This window comes from Rhinolophus hipposideros, assembly GCF_964194185.1.
Source record: "Rhinolophus hipposideros genome assembly, chromosome: 15".
Classification (NCBI taxonomy): Eukaryota; Metazoa; Chordata; class Mammalia; order Chiroptera; family Rhinolophidae; genus Rhinolophus; species Rhinolophus hipposideros.
The window spans coordinates 4,418,059-4,438,642 of NC_138061.1; the positions used below are offsets into that span (position 1 = coordinate 4,418,059).

At 44.6% G+C, this 20,584-nt stretch overlaps 1 protein-coding gene across 2 annotated transcripts in view; it reads right to left on the minus strand.

The window, feature by feature from the left end:
* DOCK1 (dedicator of cytokinesis 1) overlaps nt 1–20,584 on the minus strand; it is a 453,094-nt gene that overhangs the window by 371,144 nt on the left and 61,366 nt on the right. Inside the window, exons 6-12 of one of the 2 annotated variants that reach the window (XM_081074113.1) lie at nt 19,564–19,712; nt 15,363–15,498; nt 14,311–14,468; nt 13,073–13,154; nt 12,544–12,679; nt 6,741–6,813; nt 3,521–3,600 (exon numbers count right to left, since the gene is read on the minus strand). In XM_081074113.1, the coding sequence (XP_080930239.1) occupies nt 3,521–3,600; nt 6,741–6,813; nt 12,544–12,679; nt 13,073–13,154; nt 14,311–14,468; nt 15,363–15,498; nt 19,564–19,712 (814 nt within the window). Of the gene's footprint in view, nt 1–3,520; nt 3,664–6,740; nt 6,814–12,543; nt 12,680–13,072; nt 13,155–14,310; nt 14,469–15,362; nt 15,499–19,563; nt 19,713–20,584 lie in introns of both variants that reach the window. The other variant, XM_081074112.1, reaches the window with a different exon arrangement.

Sequence of the window (20,584 nt, forward strand, 5' to 3'; positions counted from 1 at the left end):
ATCGTGAGGAGGAGAAGTTGAAGATGGAAGAGAAGCATAACCAACAAAAGGAGGTCCCTAATGAGATGTCAGGGGATGGCACCCAACAGGAGCACCTGTATCATCGCTGAGGATGGGCACTGCACAAGGCCCGTGGCAAATACAGGCAAGTGGGAACTAAACCCAGCCCCACTCTGATCACCGAGCCTTGTGCTCTGGCCATGAGTGCATCTCCCCACTCACCCAGAGAATGGGTCCCCTTTGTCTAATCCCCACAAAAGCACCACAAGCTGGCAGCAGCTCTGGCCAGGGGAACACGTGGGCAGACAGACCCTTGACTGGCCAAACATCTGTCCTCCAGCAGAGCAAACCAAGTGAAGAGGACACTCACAGATGTGCAAGGGGAATTATCACTGACTGTCACTGACATGGAGCTGGTCCTTGCTGGGGAAACCAGAATGCAGCTAAAGGTCCTCAAATCTTAGGAGTGTGAGTCCCAAAACCTCCCGATGGAATGAGTGTCTGCAGTATAAATCGAACTCAAAGATACTTGTCAGAACCTTTCCGGATGTGATGAGGAAATTTGTTTACAGGGGCCTAAGGTGAAGAAATGAGGACAAGACATTTAATAACCTAAAATCTAAATCCTGTCCTCCAAACAACTTTTCTTTCTCACAAATATCAGCTTGCTCAACTATCTCAGTTCATAAACTAGTAACTTAATGACACAGTTCCATTTGTTTCAACACAACATAAACATAGAGATTAAATCTTCCTGATCATGATGGGCTTAAAACACTTTCCTTGTGGGAGAAAATAAGGCCAGTTTTCTAAGAAAAAGTGCATTTTTGAGTTGACTTTTGCTTAACCAGAGTAAGTATAAACAAAAGGAATTAGCATGTATTATATTTCAAACAATAGGAGCAGATGGCGGGGGTGTTTGAAGATTCACTGTCCACATGAAACGCCAGCACCTCAGGGTTCAGGGTTCAGAACAACTTGGGCTAAATATAAAAGACGTTGTCAATTCCGACAAGTAAACATGTTGATGTAAATAAAGCCCAAAGAGACCAAAGTCTGGAGATGAGCTCAGAGGAGCGTGGGAACCTCCCTGGATCCTGGGGCAGGTGAGGGCTCCTCCTGCCGTTCCCCTGCCCTGCTCCGGACTGGGCCTCGATGGGCACACAACAGGGTAGGCCTGGATCCTACTGATGGAACACGGAGCAGCGCAGGGCACACCCACAGGCCAGCAGGCAATTCTGTGCGGTGTTCACTGGCCCCGCCTGGAATGCACTGAAGCGGCCCCACAGGACGCCGTGAAATGCTCCCTTCCCTCCCCCCTCACACCTGAGTGAGTGACGTGGCCTTGGGCACTTTGGATCAGAGGCTTTGTGGTCTCCACAGAAAAATAGTCGCTGTTCTCGTCTCTGTTCCCACTGGGACTTAAAGACACCCCTCCTGCCCTTGGAGTTCAAGGAACTGGGCCCTGGCATCAGCCTCTTCGCTGCTGGTGTCACATACTGGCCACAGCCAGTGAGACTGACAGGCAGGCTTTGGGTCCTCTTTCCAAGAAATTTCCTGCTGGCCTGACCCCAGTCTCCACTTTTCCAATATGACTCTGTAATGAAAGTCTATCAAAACTCTGATGACTCTGCGAGAACAAGGGGACCCAAGGGGAGCCAGGGGCCTGGGGCCCCAACCTGACAGTGGCTCTACTGGAAACAGCTTAAATTGGACCTCCCTGTGGTTGTCAGTTACAATGCAAATTGGGAGGGGGGTTACTTTATGAGAAGATGAGTCCTGGGTCAGCTTAAAATGCTCTGTCTATACAGGTCACATTTCATTAACATTGGGATTAGGGGTATTGTTTTGCTATTCTTTGCCAGGTAGGGGGGTAGTTCACACCAAAAGAAAGCCAAAGGTCTCTCCTACTGCAGAGCGATTGGACCCCAGAACACTCTTCAGACTCAATTCACACTCTCCTTTAGAACACTGGGAAATGAGTCAAGATCTGCTCACCTAAGCTTGACCAATTTATGGTAACTCTCCATCTAATCAGGGATGGAGAAGTAGATTTTCCCACCAGTGCTAAAAGCAACCGAGGTAGGAGGGAGGTAGGAGGGTTCCAAAGGTGACTTCCCCTCAGGCTGGAGGCGGGGCCTCAGCAAACAGTTGTTTTCTGGCAGCCCTCCTGGCCTGTCCGTGTGCCAACTGTCACCAGCCTGAGGTGATTGATTCATTGCCTCTGCCAACAGAAGGTCAGCTGCTTAGAAACTTGTCAGCCTGATATTAACAATGATGAGTGCAAGTGAGGGAGGAGAAATCGCTTCAATTACAAAAATGACATGGAATGCATGTGCAAAAAGTTCTCAGGGGGACAGGAGAGGCAGTCCCAGAAAACAATGTGGCAGTAATTAGGGCAACGCAGGCAAGGAATATCAGAGAGAAGAGTGTGTGGAGAGGTGGCTCAAATGTCCCCATAACTCTATGTAAACAGCAAAGTGACATAACAGCCAGTAGACAGTTACTGTATTCTCTTGTGAACTCATTCAAATGTTTTTAAAAATGATTAGGATGAGAGGAGATGTTTAGAGAAGACTGAGGAAGGCCAATAAATGAATTGCTTCCAGTCTCATCAACTCTGGTTTCCAAACATTTAATCGTATCCCACTCAGTCTCCCCTCTCATCTAGGTTGGCTCTCGGCATTGCTTACAAAGGTGATCAGTAAGAGAACCCTCACATGCTATATACATCAGGGACAAGTACATGTCATTATCAGCAGCAGCAGCAACAGCCTTATCATCACAATCATCACCACCATCACCACCATCATCATCATCACCATCACCACCATCACTACCATCACCATCACCGCCACCACCATCACCATCATCATAACCACCACCACCATCACCACCATCACCATCATCACCACCACCATCACCATCACCATCACTACCATCACCATCACCATCATCACCACCATCACCATCATCATCACCACCATCACCATCATCATCACGACCATCACCATCATCACCACCATCACCACCATCATCACCACCATCACCATCACCACCATCACCATCATCACCACCACCATCACCATCACCATCACTACCATCACCACCACCACCATCACCATCATCATCACCACCATCACCATCATCATCACAACCATCACCATCATCACCACCATCACCACCATCATCACCACCATCACCATCATCACCACCACCATCACCATCACCATCATCATCACCACCATCACCACCATCTTCATCACCACCACCAGTCATTAGCATCATCTTCATATCATTGTCACCATCATCTTCTTCATCACCATCACCACCATCATCACTATCATTATCAGCATCATCACGTGACATCATCGTCACCATCATCATCATCTGCCTCATCATCTTTATCATTATCATCACCCCCATCATGATCATCATCAAACTCAAATGCAAAGCACACAGCACAGCCCCAGGTTTGTATACGTGGACATGTATAGGAACGAAATGCTAGAATACGTACCCTGGCCCTTGTGGTTGACTTCTTTGGCAGCAATGACTTTGTTTATAACAGTCTGAAGGAAGTCATTCTCCCCTGCCACCCTGGGTGAAAAACGGGATGACATGTTCAGCGGCTTGTGTCGAATGGCGTCATCCAACGCGAGCCTGGAGGGCACGGGACGACCAAGACCACAGGAGACAAAGGGGCACAGAGACCCAGAGGTCACGGTAACAAGGGAACACAAGAGATCAGCGTCACCGAGTGCGAGAGAGTCATCATGAGTCAACGCACGACAAAGGACAGGATAGGTGACAAGAGAGACAGGGAAGAGCATTGGTCAGGAAAATGCTGAACCACATCAGAAAAGTAAAGCCAATGAGGGTGACCCTATCCCCAGGAAACAAATGGGCCCCAGGCCTGCACTCTTCCTACTGGGCAATGAAGACAAAAAGGAGACCTATCTGAAAGGAATGTGGGTGGACATCATGTAATCGCAAGGAATGTTTATGGCCATTTCTTCAATTTCAATGGCTCGTGGCCATAGCGTAGGTCAAGAGGCAGGTGGTTTGAAGGAAAAGGCAAAATCAATACCCCAAAACGAGATCCCTCCAACCTAATGTCTCGGGAATCTGGGGTGATGACCACCTAGGGCGGTAGGGCGGGTGATGACTCCCCCCCATCCAACTGTGTACTCAGTGTAAAATACTTAAATGTGAAAAAAAATGGCAGTCTTTGGAGAAGACAACTACCACGCCTGAAAAGTGAAATCCTGACACAATCAGGAATGGAAACCACCAATATTTTGGGGGCCCAGGGACCAGGAGCTTTTAATAGAAGCTGTACTAAAACCAAGAGAATCAATACAAACAGGCAACACGTGCAAAGAGAAATACCGTGTAGCACAGCAAAGAACGATATGCAATGAGCAAGGAAATATACGTCATGTACATAATGTTTAAAACCATTTCTAGAACCAAGAACAAGTATTATTCATCACTTGCGCCCACGTTTCTCAGGAGAGCTGGGGACTATTTTAATTTAGTTCACCAAGTTAAACAAGACACAGGGAGAGAGAGAGAAATGTAGACTCTGCTTCCTTCCCTAAAACTTATCCTGTAATACAATAAATCAGTTTTAATGGAGCAAAAAATGGTTTCATTAGCATGGCATTTCCCAAAGAACTGGTTTCATTGCTTATTTTGCTATTAAAGGCATGCTGCTCTTTTGTTTGCAACCCTGCAAATATTAATCTGGATATTAGTCTTCCTTTAATGTAGCAAGGAGTCACAGATTACAGCAGGAGTTGAATGTGTAATAATTTTTTTTGAAGTGGACATTTCACTAAAAGATGGAAAAAGATGGTGGCAATACGCCAAGTAGCTCATAACATGTCCTGATGAAATTTAGATTAGTCAATCTACCACTAAGAATCCCCCTAACTTTTCAAACAATCACCCAAGTTATTTTCTGTTTTTTCGTTTTTGTTTTTTTTCCCTTGACTTTTCCCAGAAGACACTAGCAGGCAATGGGTAATTTCAACTCAGTGGTCCATGGGGCATTGAGAAACTCTGAGGTCTAATACTACAGCATTCAAACCAGCCCTGGGCTGCATTATTTCTTATGGGCGAAAGAAGCAACTTGATACTTTCATTTTATAAAGGTGTATTTTATGTATTACCTCAATATCTGCCCATGTTCAAAGATGATGGTCCCCTAGTTTACTGAGGAAGCGTCTAGATTCTGCAGAATTGGCTTCCTTTGTACCTAACTTTACTGGGTACAGCTCTGAAGCGGCTCTATCCAGGAGATGGTGGAAATGTTCTAACCTGCGCAGACCGATATGGTAGCCACTTAGCCACATGTGGAACTGAACCAGTGCAACTGAGGAGCTAACTGTTTGACTTTATTTAATTTTCATTCACTGAAGTAGCCCCACGTGGCTAGCGGTTACCGTTTTGGGCAGAAGAGTAAATCTGAAGCACTGAAGCCACAGAAGATTTTTGCCTCCAGTTGGCTGTGGGGACGCACATATAACTGAACCCCAATTGCAAGCTTGGTAATGCAGGCTTTTCTGGTGTCCTCGTGTCAAAAAGGTGGCAGGATTTTCTTCTGAGCCAAGGTTCAGGATGCTCTCTGACAAATTACACTGTTCTCATCCTGAATAAGTCGTCACTCCCAGGGCTGAGTGGGGTGGTCTGTTCATGCAAGGAGGTGGGAAGCAAAGGGAAGCGGACCTCTATCTCCTGCCCACCCCAACCTGCAGATAGGATTTCTTCAGCCACCCACTGTGTATCACCCACCTCCAAACCCCCTCGGCCAACACCTGCACATGATGTAAAATTTCTAAAATAAAATTTATTTCAAGCCTGCAACCACTAAAGTCAAAACAGAAATGAGGAGAACAGGCAGCACACAGGGCACTATGACAGGGCATACTAATTCGCCTCATCATTTACTCTTCTGCAATTTCACATTCCAGGAGGAAACTGTCTCTTACAACTGACCTGAACCATTCTAATTCCTTTCTCTCTTTCTCTCCACCCCTGGCTGAGTGACCTGGAAGTCGCCTCAGACCATTCACTAGGTTCCCTCTTGCTTTAATCTCTAGGGAAATAACAATAATTCTTTCAGCCTTTTCCACAGGATCCACCTTCAAATCAAAGAATCAATTTAGAGAATCTCTTCCAAATGTTTTTCAAGCTCCCCATTCCTCTGCAGATTTCATGTCAGAACTAGACAAATCCCGGACAAATCCTTAAAATGGTGAGCACAGATACAGTCCACTCTCGGCAACAACCAAGACAGAATGATCGGCAGTGTATTCACTTGAAAGTATTATTTCTCACTTTATAAAAAAATTCATTATTATTTTGTTTGGTTTTTCTATTTTAAAAAACAGCAACCTCCTGTGATGAATTTGAAAGTCCTGTATTTTGAAAATGTGAATCACTGCTAGAATAAATCAATTATGTAAAGAAACATCCATGCTCAGAGCAGAATTGTAAACCTGCGTGCCCCATGCGATAAGGCAATTCCGGAATCACGTAAAATCTTCTACTTACAAGATGATAAACTTTAACCCTGGATTCTTACGGCTACAAAAATTCCATATATTACAGAAGTGACTAAACAGATTTGTCATTATTTTAAAATAATCAATCCCTAATTATGAAGATAACTATTACAAACATACGTTTTCCATATTCTATCCAGTTAAGTATTTTGATGGTTCCATACTTACGGCTGAAAGGGAATGAAATGCTGTTTATCTTCATCGTCTACTTTTCCATTTATTATATCTGTTACATCCATCACTGGGGACAAGAAAAAAACAGAGATTGTTTTTGCTCAAGTGGTATAATCAGAGAAAACAAACAAACAAAGGAACATTAGAATGCCTTCAGACAAACAACAGCATGAACTGCATGGTGGAATTTTCTTATATTCAAGTAAATTATCTCCCTGTTTGAAAGACAAAGGAAGTTCTCTGAAAACACTGGCTAAAACGGGGTTGGGGCTCAAATGGCAGAGTTCCATTTATTAAATTCCTTTGCCTGGTATCCAGCAGGCACCCTAGAGCTGCACTTTGTGAGAACTTTGGGTGATGACGAAATGTTCTCTAATGACGAGCACCTAAAATGTGGCAAATGTGATAGAGGAACTGAATTTTTACTTAGATTTCATTCATTTAAGCAGCCACAGGTGGCAAGGGGTTACCATACCGGACAGTACTGCTTTGGTTATTTCACTCCCCCAAACAACCAAATAATAATAAAGTAGCTACAACGCACACACCCCATGCTGGCACACTTCACAGCTATCCTTCACAATCACCTCCTATACAGCCAAGGACTGAGGCTCAAAGACGCGAATCAATGACATTTCCCAAAGTCAGAAGACCAGACGGCCTCCACGCCCAAGCTCAGACCAACAGCACAGCAGGAAAACCCAAGAACAGCCCTCGGGGACACTGCACACTGTGTGTGTCTGCTCAGCCTCCACATTTGACTAAAGATAAGTGAGCAACATGCCTCATTTAGTTTCTTTTCCACAATCCCTTCCCTAATGAATATAATCTTATATTGCAAATGTGTGCAATGTCCATTTCTATCACCCTCCCTCCAAAAACCAGGGAGGGGTCTGTGGGACCAGAACACGAGCATCCAACCTCCTGGTTGGTTTAGTGGAGCCCAGAGCCCACAGCACATCCTAAGGAAAAACACCCGCACAGATGCCCAGGAACCAGCGCTACTCAGAGAGCAAAGAGCCTACCGATGTGTTTAGAGATACAGGTCAGAGTCGCAAATAATTTGGAGCGTCGAGTTGCGATTGCTCAGAAAATAGCCTGGACTCCAGTCTCCACCTGGTAGAAGACTTTCCAGCTTCAAGCGCTCTTGGCAGTGACTGCTTGGCACTAGACCACGACACCCACCCATTGTTAAGATGCTTTTACATCCAAGACCACATTTTGACTACCTGTTCAGAGTCATCCATAGAGCTGATTTTATAGCCAAAGTCCAACCCGCCTCTGGTATTTGCAGCAACAGCCCACACACCCAGCAAGGGGCCAGAACAAGGTTCGTCAGAGCCTAGGAGACCATCCCAGCAGCCCAGTCGGCAGGGGGTGCCCTGCGTCCTCTGTCACAGGCCTCATCCCACAGCTGATGGGGAGTCTCCCTGAGGACCATGACCCATGCCAGGTCCCCGTCTGCAACCCTGGAACACGCCAGAAGGCCAGCAGCACGTCCCAGCAAGGGCACCAGGGGGAGAAAGCACCTTTTATCTTGCTGCTTCCCAGAAGGGACATCCCTTTCCGGCCTGCCCATCCCAAGCCTGAGGAGAAGGTTTAAAATTGGTCAGCGCGTACTTTCCCAATGATTTTCCCTTGCTGCTCTTCAGCACACAGGCCCATGCCAAGGAATTTCTCAGTGTGGTTGCCACTTTGTCACCAAAGGAAGAGATGAAGGACTGGGGGAGGGGATGGGCGGAGGGCTCACCTCCAAACTGACAGCCCAGGGTCTCTACATTCACATCTGAGGGTCAGACGTAGGAAAGCCAAGAGCCCAGCGAGTGCAGGCTTGGTGACCGTGTGGTGGAGGGTGAGAAAGGCCTGGCAAACAGGACGTCGCGGAAGGCAGGGGGAGGAGAAGGAAGGTGGCATTGTGACAGTAGTGACGGAGGATGAGGGACAGCAAAGGGAGGAAACCAGGAAGGCAGGGAAGAGGAACACCCTGCAGAGGAGAGGGGCCGCTGGCTCAAGACATCACCTCCGGACAGCTTGCTCACAGCAGCTGGGCACAAAGCATCAAAGAGGCCAAGATGAAGTGCCACTTCCAGGGGTTCATCCCTCCCACAGTCAGAAGGGCACAAAAATCCAAGTTCAAGGATGGTCACCGCATACCTACGACACCACAAAACTGGAAACATCCCTGAAGCCCCAAAAGGAAGCGTTGCTGAAATAATGGCACAGCCATAGATTATAGCCGTATTTAATAAAATGAAATGTCCACAATAGGATGTTAAGCTTTTTAAAAAGATCAAAATGTACAAAACGCGTAATGGGAATATACTTAACACTACTGAACTGTACGTTAAAAATGGTTAAATGGTAGACAAATAAAGACTAAAGAGACCAAAAGAGTAAGTAAACAAACCAAAAACCAAAAAAAACACCACCAGCACAGTATGATCTGAACTTGTTTTTAAAAAATTATAAACCACACACAGAAAGAAACTAGAAAGAAATATATTGGATAATCATGAGGTACAACCCTAGCTAAAATTATGAATGTCTCATTTTCCATTACACTTTTCTTTCTTTTTCATAATTTTACAATTTTATATCACTTTTACGTGACAAAATAAGAAATGTAACATAATATGTTCACTAGAAGGCTAAAAAGTGTAGGCTTTAAGGTCCGTGAACACTGCTAATTGGGACTCTGCGGACACAAACAGGCAGAAGTTATTCTGGATAAATCCTCAAAATTAAATCTGTCTGTGCAAACTGTACTTGCACAGGAATGGGCAGAAAAACAAAACTGGAGGCATCAAGCTTCCCTGACTTCAAACTATATTACAAAGCTGTAGAAATTCAAACAGTATGGTATGGACATAAAAACAAACACATAGATTAATGGAAAAAAATAGTGAGCCCAGAAATGAACCCACACATATACGGTTAATTAATTTAAGACAAAGAAGCCAAGAATATACAATAGGGAAAGAACAGTCACTTCAATAAATGGTTTTTATTGAAAACTGGACAGACACATGCCAAAAAATGAAACTCGATCGCTATCTTCTACCATACAGAAAAATTCATTCAAAATGAATTAAAGATTTGAATGTATTCCTGAAACCATAAAACTCCTAGAAGAAAACACAGGTGGTAAGTTCCTTGACATAGGTTTTGGCTAAGATGATTTTTTGAGGATGATTTTTTGAAAACTTAATATAAGAACCGGTCTTATTTTACTACAAGACCTAGTCTTATATTAATTTTTGCTCCAAAAGACGCATTAGAGCTGATGGTCCGGCTAGGTCTTATTTTCGTGGAAACACGGTTTATGAAAAAGAATTATCTTGCCATTTGCGACAACATAGATAGACTTTGGGGGTATTATGCTAAGTCAGAGAAAGACAAAAACCATATAATCTTCCTATTTGCAGAATTAAACAGAAGCTCCTTGATACAGAGAACAGATTGGTTGTTGCCAGAGGCAGGGGCTGGGTGAGAGAAATGGATAGAGGAGGTCAAGATGTAAAAAAAATGTAAAAAGCAATGCCAGGGATAGTTTGACTAAGAAAAAAAATAGTCATTGTAGTGGGTGATTACATTTTCCTGTGACGTAATATTATTTATGTTACAACCTCAGAAATCTTTTCCTGTCTCCCTCTAGCCACCTCCACCATCTTCTGCCCATCATATTTCATTCTGACCATCTGAACAGGTGTGCTCTCCTGGATGCTCTCTGTGGTAGTGAAGATGCCACAAAGGTGCAGCAGGTCCGGGGACAGGATGCTGCTCAGCCGTGGGTTTTGCCCTGCAAAGCTTAGCCTAGCGAGGTGGGCAAATAAATTGAACAGTTGTGTACACACAGTGGGACAAGTTACATCCCACGACAGAAGAATTCACCGGGTGTTATGGGGGTACAGAGGAGGGGTATCAACCAGCCTGGGTTGGAAGTGGGGCTCGGGACAAGTTTTTATAGGAAACGATGCTTTGAATGGACTTTTGCCTTGTTGCTACCATTATAAAAAAAATTTAAATGCACGTGTTGTAATATAGCTCAATGAATTTTGAAAAATGCATACATCCATGTAAATACCACACCCAACAAGATAGAAATCATTTTCAGCACACATGCCAAAAAGTCAACCTGTGAAGGCTGAGAATTTTACCCTCAAAAGGAGGGCAAAACGGTTAGGTCTGGATGTCATCACCGTTTTAAGAAATCTGTGCACTCATGGGAACTTACCACTTTACTGGTAACCTAACAACCAAAGAATTACAGCATCAGTGTGGGTAGAGGCCCAACTTGCATACACTGTCAAAGACTTCTCTGGTCACGTAACAGAAGCCCAATACACCTGAGGTGAAATGACAGTATTTCCTTAAAACTACCACCGAGGTGGGAAAGAGAAAAAAGAACCTTGAAAACTTACAGGTATTTCAACTATAATACCAGATTACACGTAAAAGATACTACAGGTTCTGGAAAACAGGTGCACTTTAAAGTGCGTATTCAAGTAATCGGGGAAGAAAACATGAACGTATGTCCTGAGCCCACACTCATGGGGACCTCATAAAGGCAACCTCACCCTCAACATTTCACTCACAAATGGAAAATTCAAGAGCACACCCCATTCGGTAGCTCTGTTGGTAATGGAAGTGAAGTGAATTAACCTGCTTCTTTCTCATAGGGCCCTTATCACTTATTGTTTAATCCTTATACAGTAGTAATCATATATTTAAATGATTTGATGGTTTATCGATAAAATCCAGGTAGAGGACAGAGAATTTTTACAGTCGTGAAAACTGTGTGTGATACAAAGATGGGTAAACACAAGCCATTAAACATTTTGTCAAAACCCACAGGATGACCCATACCCAGAGTGGGCCCTCATGTGAACTACGGATCGCGGGTGACGCATCAGTGGGGGTTCATCTGTTGTAACAAAAAGCATCTTGGTGCCTGTGTGGGAGTGGGGCGGGGGGGGGTGGAAATGCTCTGAAATCTCTATACACTCTGCTCAATTTTGCTATGAACCTGAGACTGTTCTAAAAGTAAAGTCTATTCAAAAGGAGTTAAAAACAAAGCAAAACAAACCAAACTAAGCCCTGAGTTTCCTGGCAGCCACAGTAAAGAAACCCAGCTGCGCATCAGAAATAAAGAACTTTTCCCACCTGCATATTCTTATACATCCCAAGATTCACAAACAGGATGAGACTAGAAGGCTGTGTAGTGGAAACGCCACTACAGCCATCAACTTGTGAGGGGAAATCCCTTCCCCAAATGGTGAAAACTGAGTGACACTGAAAGAGGCCCACTCAGGAGAGCTTCCTGGGGACATTTCCATCGTTCCGCAACAGAGGTAACACATCGCCCGCTTCTCCTGTGCTGTCACCAAACCCAACGAAACCGACAGAGAGCACAAATATGGCGACGACAGCCTGGTGTCTGCACCCTGCTGCCGTGCTTGCCTTCTTCGTCTTCGTCACTGGCCACTGGGACAAATCCCTCCTCAATCAATCAATCAGTCCCTAAGTGCAGAACCCCGGACATTCCCCAGTGACCGGCTTCCCTCCAGGCTGCACATGGGGGCCGGCGCTCCCCAGGAGAGGTGACCACTTTAAAACTAAATCCGTGATTTACATCTGAAATTCGGCTGCATCCTGAGCGGCAGGCACGTGGGCCTCAAAGCACCCAGAAGAGAACGGATGGATTTTCTTTCCCTCCCCCAGAAAAGCCGACAAAACCAGCATCCAGCAGCCTGCAGCCACAGCATGAACGCGTAATGAGAAGGGGACAAATGGTTACCGGCCACTCCGAAAGGCCGCCGCAGGCCCGAGGTCAGCTTCCTGGTGTTGTTCTCCCGCAGCTCCATGCGGCCCACGCGAACGATCTGACAAACGAAGCTGATTTTCTCCCTTTTCAGGTCTTTGCTTCCAAGGTCCTGGAAATATTAATTTCCATAAATTACTTTGGAGCAGCAAGACTCAATGCAGGTTCAATTGATACAGACAGTAAAGAGATGGATGGAGACTCATCTCTCTGACCAGTTGTTAGCATTTTAATAAGCTGTTCATACGGCAAAAAGGAACTGAATAACAATAGTCAATTAACCTTAAGTGGACTTAAGATACAAGGTTAAGAGCAACGTTCGGGGATTCTAAGGGAATCCCCAGAAGGCTTCTGGGAAGGGTGCTGCTATATGTAACTACATTAGCACGTATTACAGGGGGGCCCACAACCCGGGCCTACTGCCCCGTGAGAGGTCAGCTGGGGTAGCTGAAAGTCGTCATCTGAAAGGGAAGCAATTCAACCAAAGGTCCTTGGAGGCACTTACCGTAAAAACCGCCCGCAAATTATGTAATCTGTCTATGTCTTTAGGCAATCCCGAACTTGACCAGCGAACCAGGTAGTTTTCACTTGAAAAAGAAACGAAAAAGAAAAGCGAATTAATTTTCCAAACATAACAGGACACCAAATGTACATCCACACTGACTCATGGTTCCTGTGACAGAGGTCCACGCCACAGACGACCGTGCGCGTTCAGACACATCAACAGTGTCACACAAAGCTGCTCTTCCTTCACCACAGGAGGTAAGTAATGGCCCACACAGGCAGGATGCCAGGCCTGGCGGCAGCAAGTCCTTGGGAGGATTTGGTTTCGGATGTCTCGGGTTGTGATTACCGTGGAAGTATGAGAAAGTGCCATCTCAACAGTTATCTATTTCTAAAGCATTCTTGTTCTTTTAGAATGACTACAGTCTACAATTCACCATCCATTCATTTACAACATAAACACTGCACATTTCTTTCAGAGTCTATGACAAACCACATACAACTTAAAAACACAAGAAATAAAGTCCTTATCAGAAACGAGAACGAAATTCACCCGTTTGTTCTGTTTTCTGTCATATACTATGCTTTTAAATTTTGAGTAATATAAGTGAAGATACTGGACTTTTACACGCACGCATGCACACACTTTACACATAATTTAAACCATCGTTTTTCCATTTGGACAAAGAGAAAGTTATACTGAGGGACAAAAGCAAGAATTAAGAAAGAGACCACCACACCAGAAATGACAGGAATGGCAGATAGGATTTACAGTATTTTATTCAACAAATATTAACTGACAGCCTTTAGGTAGCAGGCACCGTTCTGGACACTATTCCAGCCATTCATACTGGAGAAATAACAATAGGTTAAAGGTCCAGGAGTGACATTCACAGAGAACAAAAGATGGAAAAAGTAAGATAAAGAGAAGAGTGACATTTGGGGACTCCGGATATATAAAATCCCATGAACATAGGAGACAGAGCATTAAATACTCCAATCTTTAGTTGCTAGGTCCTTAAAACTTTATAAGAGTAAAATTCTACAAATAGCCTCGGCCCCGAGCCCAAGCCAACTGCCATCACACTGCCGCACAGGGCACCAGCTCAGCTGTGTGGGAGAAGTCTGGCCGGCTGATGCCCCCCCAGAGCTCTCCACAGGCGTGAGACCCTGTGCTGGGTGAGGCCATTTTCCTAACACTGACCAGATAAAGACAGCAACCCGGGCGTGTTTACTGACCTGATGAATTTGGACTCCACAGGGTCATAAAGAGACATGAGCACTTCAGCATCTTCTCCTATTTTACAAACCACATTTTTGAGGTTGACAAACAAGGCCAGAGAAGGAGTGGCAGCAAACTTGGCTTGTCTGTTAATATCTATGTTCTGCTTCTGAGACTGAAGTAGAAGGAAAATAGAACGGTGGCGTTAGCAGCAGTCATCGCTACCCCTTGCTTTTGTATTCCCTACAGAATAGAACACCGTACAGAACCCGTTGGCCTAACCCAGCAAAGCCATTCATGCAGGCACTTCCTTGTCCCCACTTCAAGTTCTCGAGACACGCAGGCACCCAACTAAAAATAACAGCCTGTGCAATGATCACACGTGCGAATGGAGTATGTTCTTCAGAGATATGAAATGTTGGAGTGTCCAAGCAATGAATGAGAATGGTGATTGCACGTGTCGTCGCTTGCTTAAGTTCGGGTTCTCCCATGAGACTAAACCCTCCGAGGACACCTCTGTCTTATTCATCATTATGTCCTCAGTCCCTGGCACACAACAAAGCTCAGTAAATACTTACTGAAGGAATGGGTGACTCAATCAGTGATTGATTTCTGAATATCTACTGTATAAAAGACGCCATTAAAGGCCATGGAAGGTGAAAAAGATCAGTAAGACATGCGTTCCCTGCCCCCACCGAGCTTACAAAATGTAACCCCACTCCCCCACACCACCACCCCAATGAAGGAGGATGTACAGAATCAGGTATCGTTTCCCGTGAAATGAGAACGGAAATTCAATGTCATTAAGATCCTGCCCCCTGAGATGGAGGGCAATGCTGTACACCCCCCGCCCCCCAAGGGGTGAAATCCTTTCAGGTCATCAGCAACATGACTTGACACGGGGCTCCAATCCATTCATCACTGTGTGAAATGTGCTGGGTCGCTGTGCCTGCTCAGGTCCTTTTTAGGGCAAATTCTGGGCTTCGCTGATGATTTACTGGTGTGGAAAATCGTTCCTGAGAAAGTGTACTCCAGACGTAAACGGCGTGTTACAGAGCGCTGAACTTACTTTTTCTTCTTGTAACCGTTCCTCCACTTGTTTAGAAGCGATTTCATGAGCTCTGAAGAGACTGATCGTGCTGGTTAGTTCTGGGTCCAAGATGTTCCCATCTTCGTCTCTCACCACCAAGTCCAAATCGAGAATTCTAGAATGACAGGAATTCAGAACTTCATGGACACAAACTAAGGGCCTTAAATTCTCTAACACAATTTCAGTCCTAGCACCTGAGCAGAAGAAAACATCACAGAAAGACGGGGTCACCACAAATATTCAGGGAACACAATTCTGTAAGGTCACGTTCTGTAACTTAAAACAAATCCACCTGGATATCAGAAGAAAAAAAAAACTCAATTTTTACTTCCATTGCAATAGTGACTTTGTCCTACAATGAGAAATTTTCACAGCTCATCAACAAAGCCCAAAATAAGTGTACGTTATTAATTACTATGTGACAAGGACGAGTAGTTTAAAGCACACACATGCTATGTATGTTGTGGGAGGCACAATATATACAGAGGGTGCCAAAAAAATGTATACACATTTAAGAAAGGAAAATTGTATTAAAATTGTAATACTCAATGTATACCAATAACAAAAGATGAGTACAAGTCACGTTTGACTTCTGCAATGACAAGAGGTGCTCAAAGTGGTTCCCATCAGTGTCCAGACACTTCTGATTACAGCGAATGACTGCTTGAGCAACGTTGACCAAAGTGTCCACTTGCATACATTTTTTTCACACCCCTAGTATATGTGTGTATATGCATGTGTGTATAAACACACACACAGTTTCTGTGTATATAATATATATATATAGAATGTGTGTACGTACACATGTATATACATATACATACATACAAACGCTTATGTCCAAATACATAAAGTTGGTGGCTGTGACATCATTGTTGGGGTGGGAAGAGGAGGGAGGGAGGAAACACTGAAGCCCAGGCACATCCACCACTCGGTTTCCTCACCACTGGCCCTGGGAGATTCCAGCACAGCTTTCTTTCTACCTAGCGTCAGTTCTAATCCCTAAATTAGCCCATCAGAAGATTTTCAATAAAGATGTTTCATTGCATTTCATCACCAAACATAGGGAAGTCATGCACAATAACGTTAAGCCCCTTTCTGGCAGGTGGTGCAATGTGTAGCCAGCTTCCCACACACGCAGCCTCTGGCCAATCAAGCTGGCCATCTATCTATCTTTGGAAATGCTTGTGTGCAACATTCTCTCCGTTTCCGCAAATCCAACAAAATCATCTGGTGATTTTTACCACAATTTGTATTTAAAGAACAAAAAACAAGCAATTAACAGAAAGAAACCAAGAGTCGTGCTTTGGTGATGTGTTGTGGTGTTATTTTTGATAAGCCATGAGGACCCTAACCACAGATGCCTTTGGGATTTTCTGTCTGCTGTTAATAAGTCTACGGAGTAGAAATTTTTAAGTTTTTTAAGCATCTATCAAAGGAAAGTCTGTTTAAAGAAAGCGAAACTTCAATTAGAGAACGTCTTTAACAGTTACAAGTTTAAGAGGAAAGTTGACTTGGCAATAAAGATTCCATCCCCAGAAACCAATCTCCAACTTCTCTGAGAGTCACACACCTTAAAGGTGAGTATGAGCCTGATGAGGTGGCAGATGGGTCTCATTGTGAAAGTTATGCTGGACCACTGCACCATTGGGGAGGCAATCACAAAAACCTTATTTTCGTCCTTTTCAAATGTGTTTCGCAAGTTCACTGATAGTGAAGCAGGACCAACTGGGCCTGTGAGCAGCATGAGCATAAAGAGGCTTTTCGCCTGGCATGAAAACAGCCTCGGCAGCTGCATGGATTGTGGACCTTGAGATGATCAGAAAGACCTGTTTTTACAGCCTTTTAAGCTCTCATTCGGTATCTTTGTAACATGTTTCCCAAATATCATTGCTTATCCCAGCCCTGAACCTGTCCCAAGGAGGAGCCGGTATGAGTGTGGGTGGAGTCAATGCTAACCAGGGTGGAAAGGGGAGGGGATTGCTCTGTGTGAGCAGAGCCCATGGGGGTGTGGGTGGGGCTGGCTTGAGGAGGGCTGGCCAGAAAGTCTTGCAGGCCTCACAGAATCAGGGTCCCTGAAGAGGGGGGTCCCAGGCCAGGTGCCAACCTGCTGCATACATCCTGCCAGGTACTCCTCACAGCGCTGCCAAGAGCGATGGTCAGGCCCATTTTAAAGAGGAGGAACCCTAAAGTCAGAGAAACATCTAGAAGAGCCAGATCCTGGATTCTGAGCACATGGCCCTTCCAGAAGGCCACGTGCAAACCATCACAGGAAGTGGCCTGTCATGGAACGTCTTCATGCCAACTATTCTTTGTGCCCTTCTCAGCAATCAGTGCTCAGTGGGCCTGGATCCAGAGTGCCTTTCCATTATGAAGGTACATCTTAACAGACCAAGAAAATCGAACACCATTAGCGACCAATTCCACTGGCGCCTAAAGCTCGTTGAGGAAAGGAGAATCGAAACACCCCTGAAATTACGTGCAAAACTGTGTGTGTGAACTATACACGTGCATTTTTCAGGAAGATGGTCCATGATTTTAATCACATTCTCCAATGTCTCCCAGAAACCACTTGAAAATCGAACTTTGAACACTGTGATTTTATGTTGTATTATTTTTTCCGAAGAAAGAACTAAAAAGGTATGTGCAGAGAGCATTGGGCTTTAGAGAAATGATGGCATATACTTGAGTTCCTTGGGCAAAAAACTGTCTTATTAAGGATTATATTTCCTGTCAAAGTAGTAAATGACGTTTGGAAACTCTTCCTTTCTTAACTGGATTGTCCCATGACGTAATGTGCTTTGGTAGCTTCCTGCAGCCAGATTAAGCAGGTGGTTTCTGAACAAAAGTTCTATATACAATCTCCTACTAAAAATAAATTTGAAGTTCCAAAAGTTTGCTTTTTTAAGCAGGTAGTCTTGAAATGGGTTTTACTGCGAAAATCTCAAATATCCTATACCCAGAAGTCCATGGCTTTCTGGGGGAAAAAAACCCAAAACTGTATGTAGCCTTTCTAATCCAAACACTACAGTTAACTAATAATGCTGCTTTTGGAAACTTCTCATACTTGAAAGTATAAATTACTAGAAAACAAAATGATGTTATAATTCTGATTTTTTACAGAAAGGTTCTTTAATTTATGCAGCCTTCTCTTCAGCTGAATGGCTGGGGACAAACCTCTCGTAGTCTCTGAGCTTCCATCCTACTGTATAAAATGAGGGACTCGGACGAAACCCGAAGTTTTGCAACCTGCTGTCCATCATGGGCCAACTGCAATCAAGAGGTGAGATTTCTAGCCAGCATTCCATACAACTGAAAACAGACTCTTCAGAAGTGGATCCTAGGAGTGTGTGTTTTAAGAGCTCTCCCAGTGACTGTGACATAAGCCAGCATTTGGCAACCATGTGACCAGATCATTTGCAAGGCTGCTTGCAGCCCTGACATTAAATGAAGAGCCATGCAGTTATCCGGCGGGAAAGGGCAGAGCCTCATTCTGGTCCCAGCCCTGGCAGAAATGGGATGAAGCGGCCCATTTCCGTCCAGGATCAGATGCGCTTGCTAACACGCTTGGATCACACAGCTCCGTGGGGGAGGGAGCACGGCACTGCCCAAGACATTCAAGCGGCGCTGGGCGGAGGCTTGTGGGGATGGAACTGTGCCTGAGACATACTCACACAAAACAATTACTTGTTTCTCTGAGACTCCAATTTAGCTCATTCTATTGCTGTTTGCCAAATCTGTCTGCCCTACAACGGTGACAACTTTTAAGGTGACCTTTGCTGTCCTTTCCAACTCTCACAACTTAGGTTCCACAGAAAGAAACCAAGTGCTTGTTACTGCACAGGTACCCCTCCATGTCCCGACTCAAAGTCAAACACCGTGAGCAAAATAAAAGTTCCTGGTTGGGGGGATTGCTGTGGGGCCCCCTCCACAAGAATGAAAATGACAGGCTGCCCCAGCCTCAGCTTCTTGAGAAGAAGAGGTTCAACAATGACTCAGAAAACTCCTGATTTTCAAGATGCAACAGAACATACCTCTTCCTTTTAAAAGTGAAAGCCATGCCCTGTTTTGATGCTAGAAATTTTGTTTTATAAAATAGGATTTTAGTCTCCTCCAGGCTTACGTGGATGTTATGATATTGGATAATTTAAGCATGAAGTCATCGTTCAGATAAACAAACCTGTTTCCATAATCAATCTTGGCAGTGACCTTCTTCTTCAGCTCTTTGAGCTCATCCTGCGGCAGAGTTCCAGAAAGAATCTGCGATCGCCATTCGATAAGGTCGTAGATCATGTGTCGCACGCTTCGAAACATCTCCCTGTTATCTTGCTAGATGAAAGGGGATAAAAAAGTCAGTTGTAAAGCGCTTAGTGTAAAACAGCATTGTGATTTTTATTTTCGAATACACATGCAGCATATGCTGTATGGGATAGGATGTAATAATGTATGTCAAATTGAAAGATGCTTATATAGAATTTGGTTCATATCAGACACTAGAAGATAAAAAGGACAAAAAGCAATGCACAATCCTCAGTATTCCATCCAACATTCCAGGCCATGTACCCCTGAATCAGGAGGCTGACCAGAGCAGGATCTGGACCGAGCCTCAAAGCCTGCCCACAGGTATGTGGCCCACGGATGAGCACACACTGCCACTCCCTCACGACCAGTCTGAGCCTACACGTCTGACGACCGAATCTTCACAATGCCCTGCGCACACTGAGATCTGAACCCCTCGGCCTGGCTCTCAGCTGACTACCCAGGACAGGGGCCAGCCCTCCGGAGCACTGAGCCACACTTGGCACACAAAGGAGCTTCTGCAAGAAGCCACCTCAGAGCCTACAAGCTTTCGGGACATTTATGCCAAAAGGAAACCGCAAATAAGACGCAAACTTCACACTTCACTTTCTACATATTTCAAGCGGATCGATGGAACAATGAAAAGCAGCAACTGCAAGAGTACAATTGATCAAGGAAATTAGGGATCATCCAAAGGAAAAATAACCCAGTGGTTCTTTCTGTGAAAAGAAATCTGGGTGAGACCTAAACTTGATAATTTCTAAAAATCATGATCCCTATAAAAAATTAAAGGTAGTCATTGCTGCTTTTTAAAATAACATCTCCTCTACATATCTGAACTTTGCACCCTACCATTTCTAGTATTTCACCTTCTTTCTAAGAATCTCTAAGGTCCCCACCAC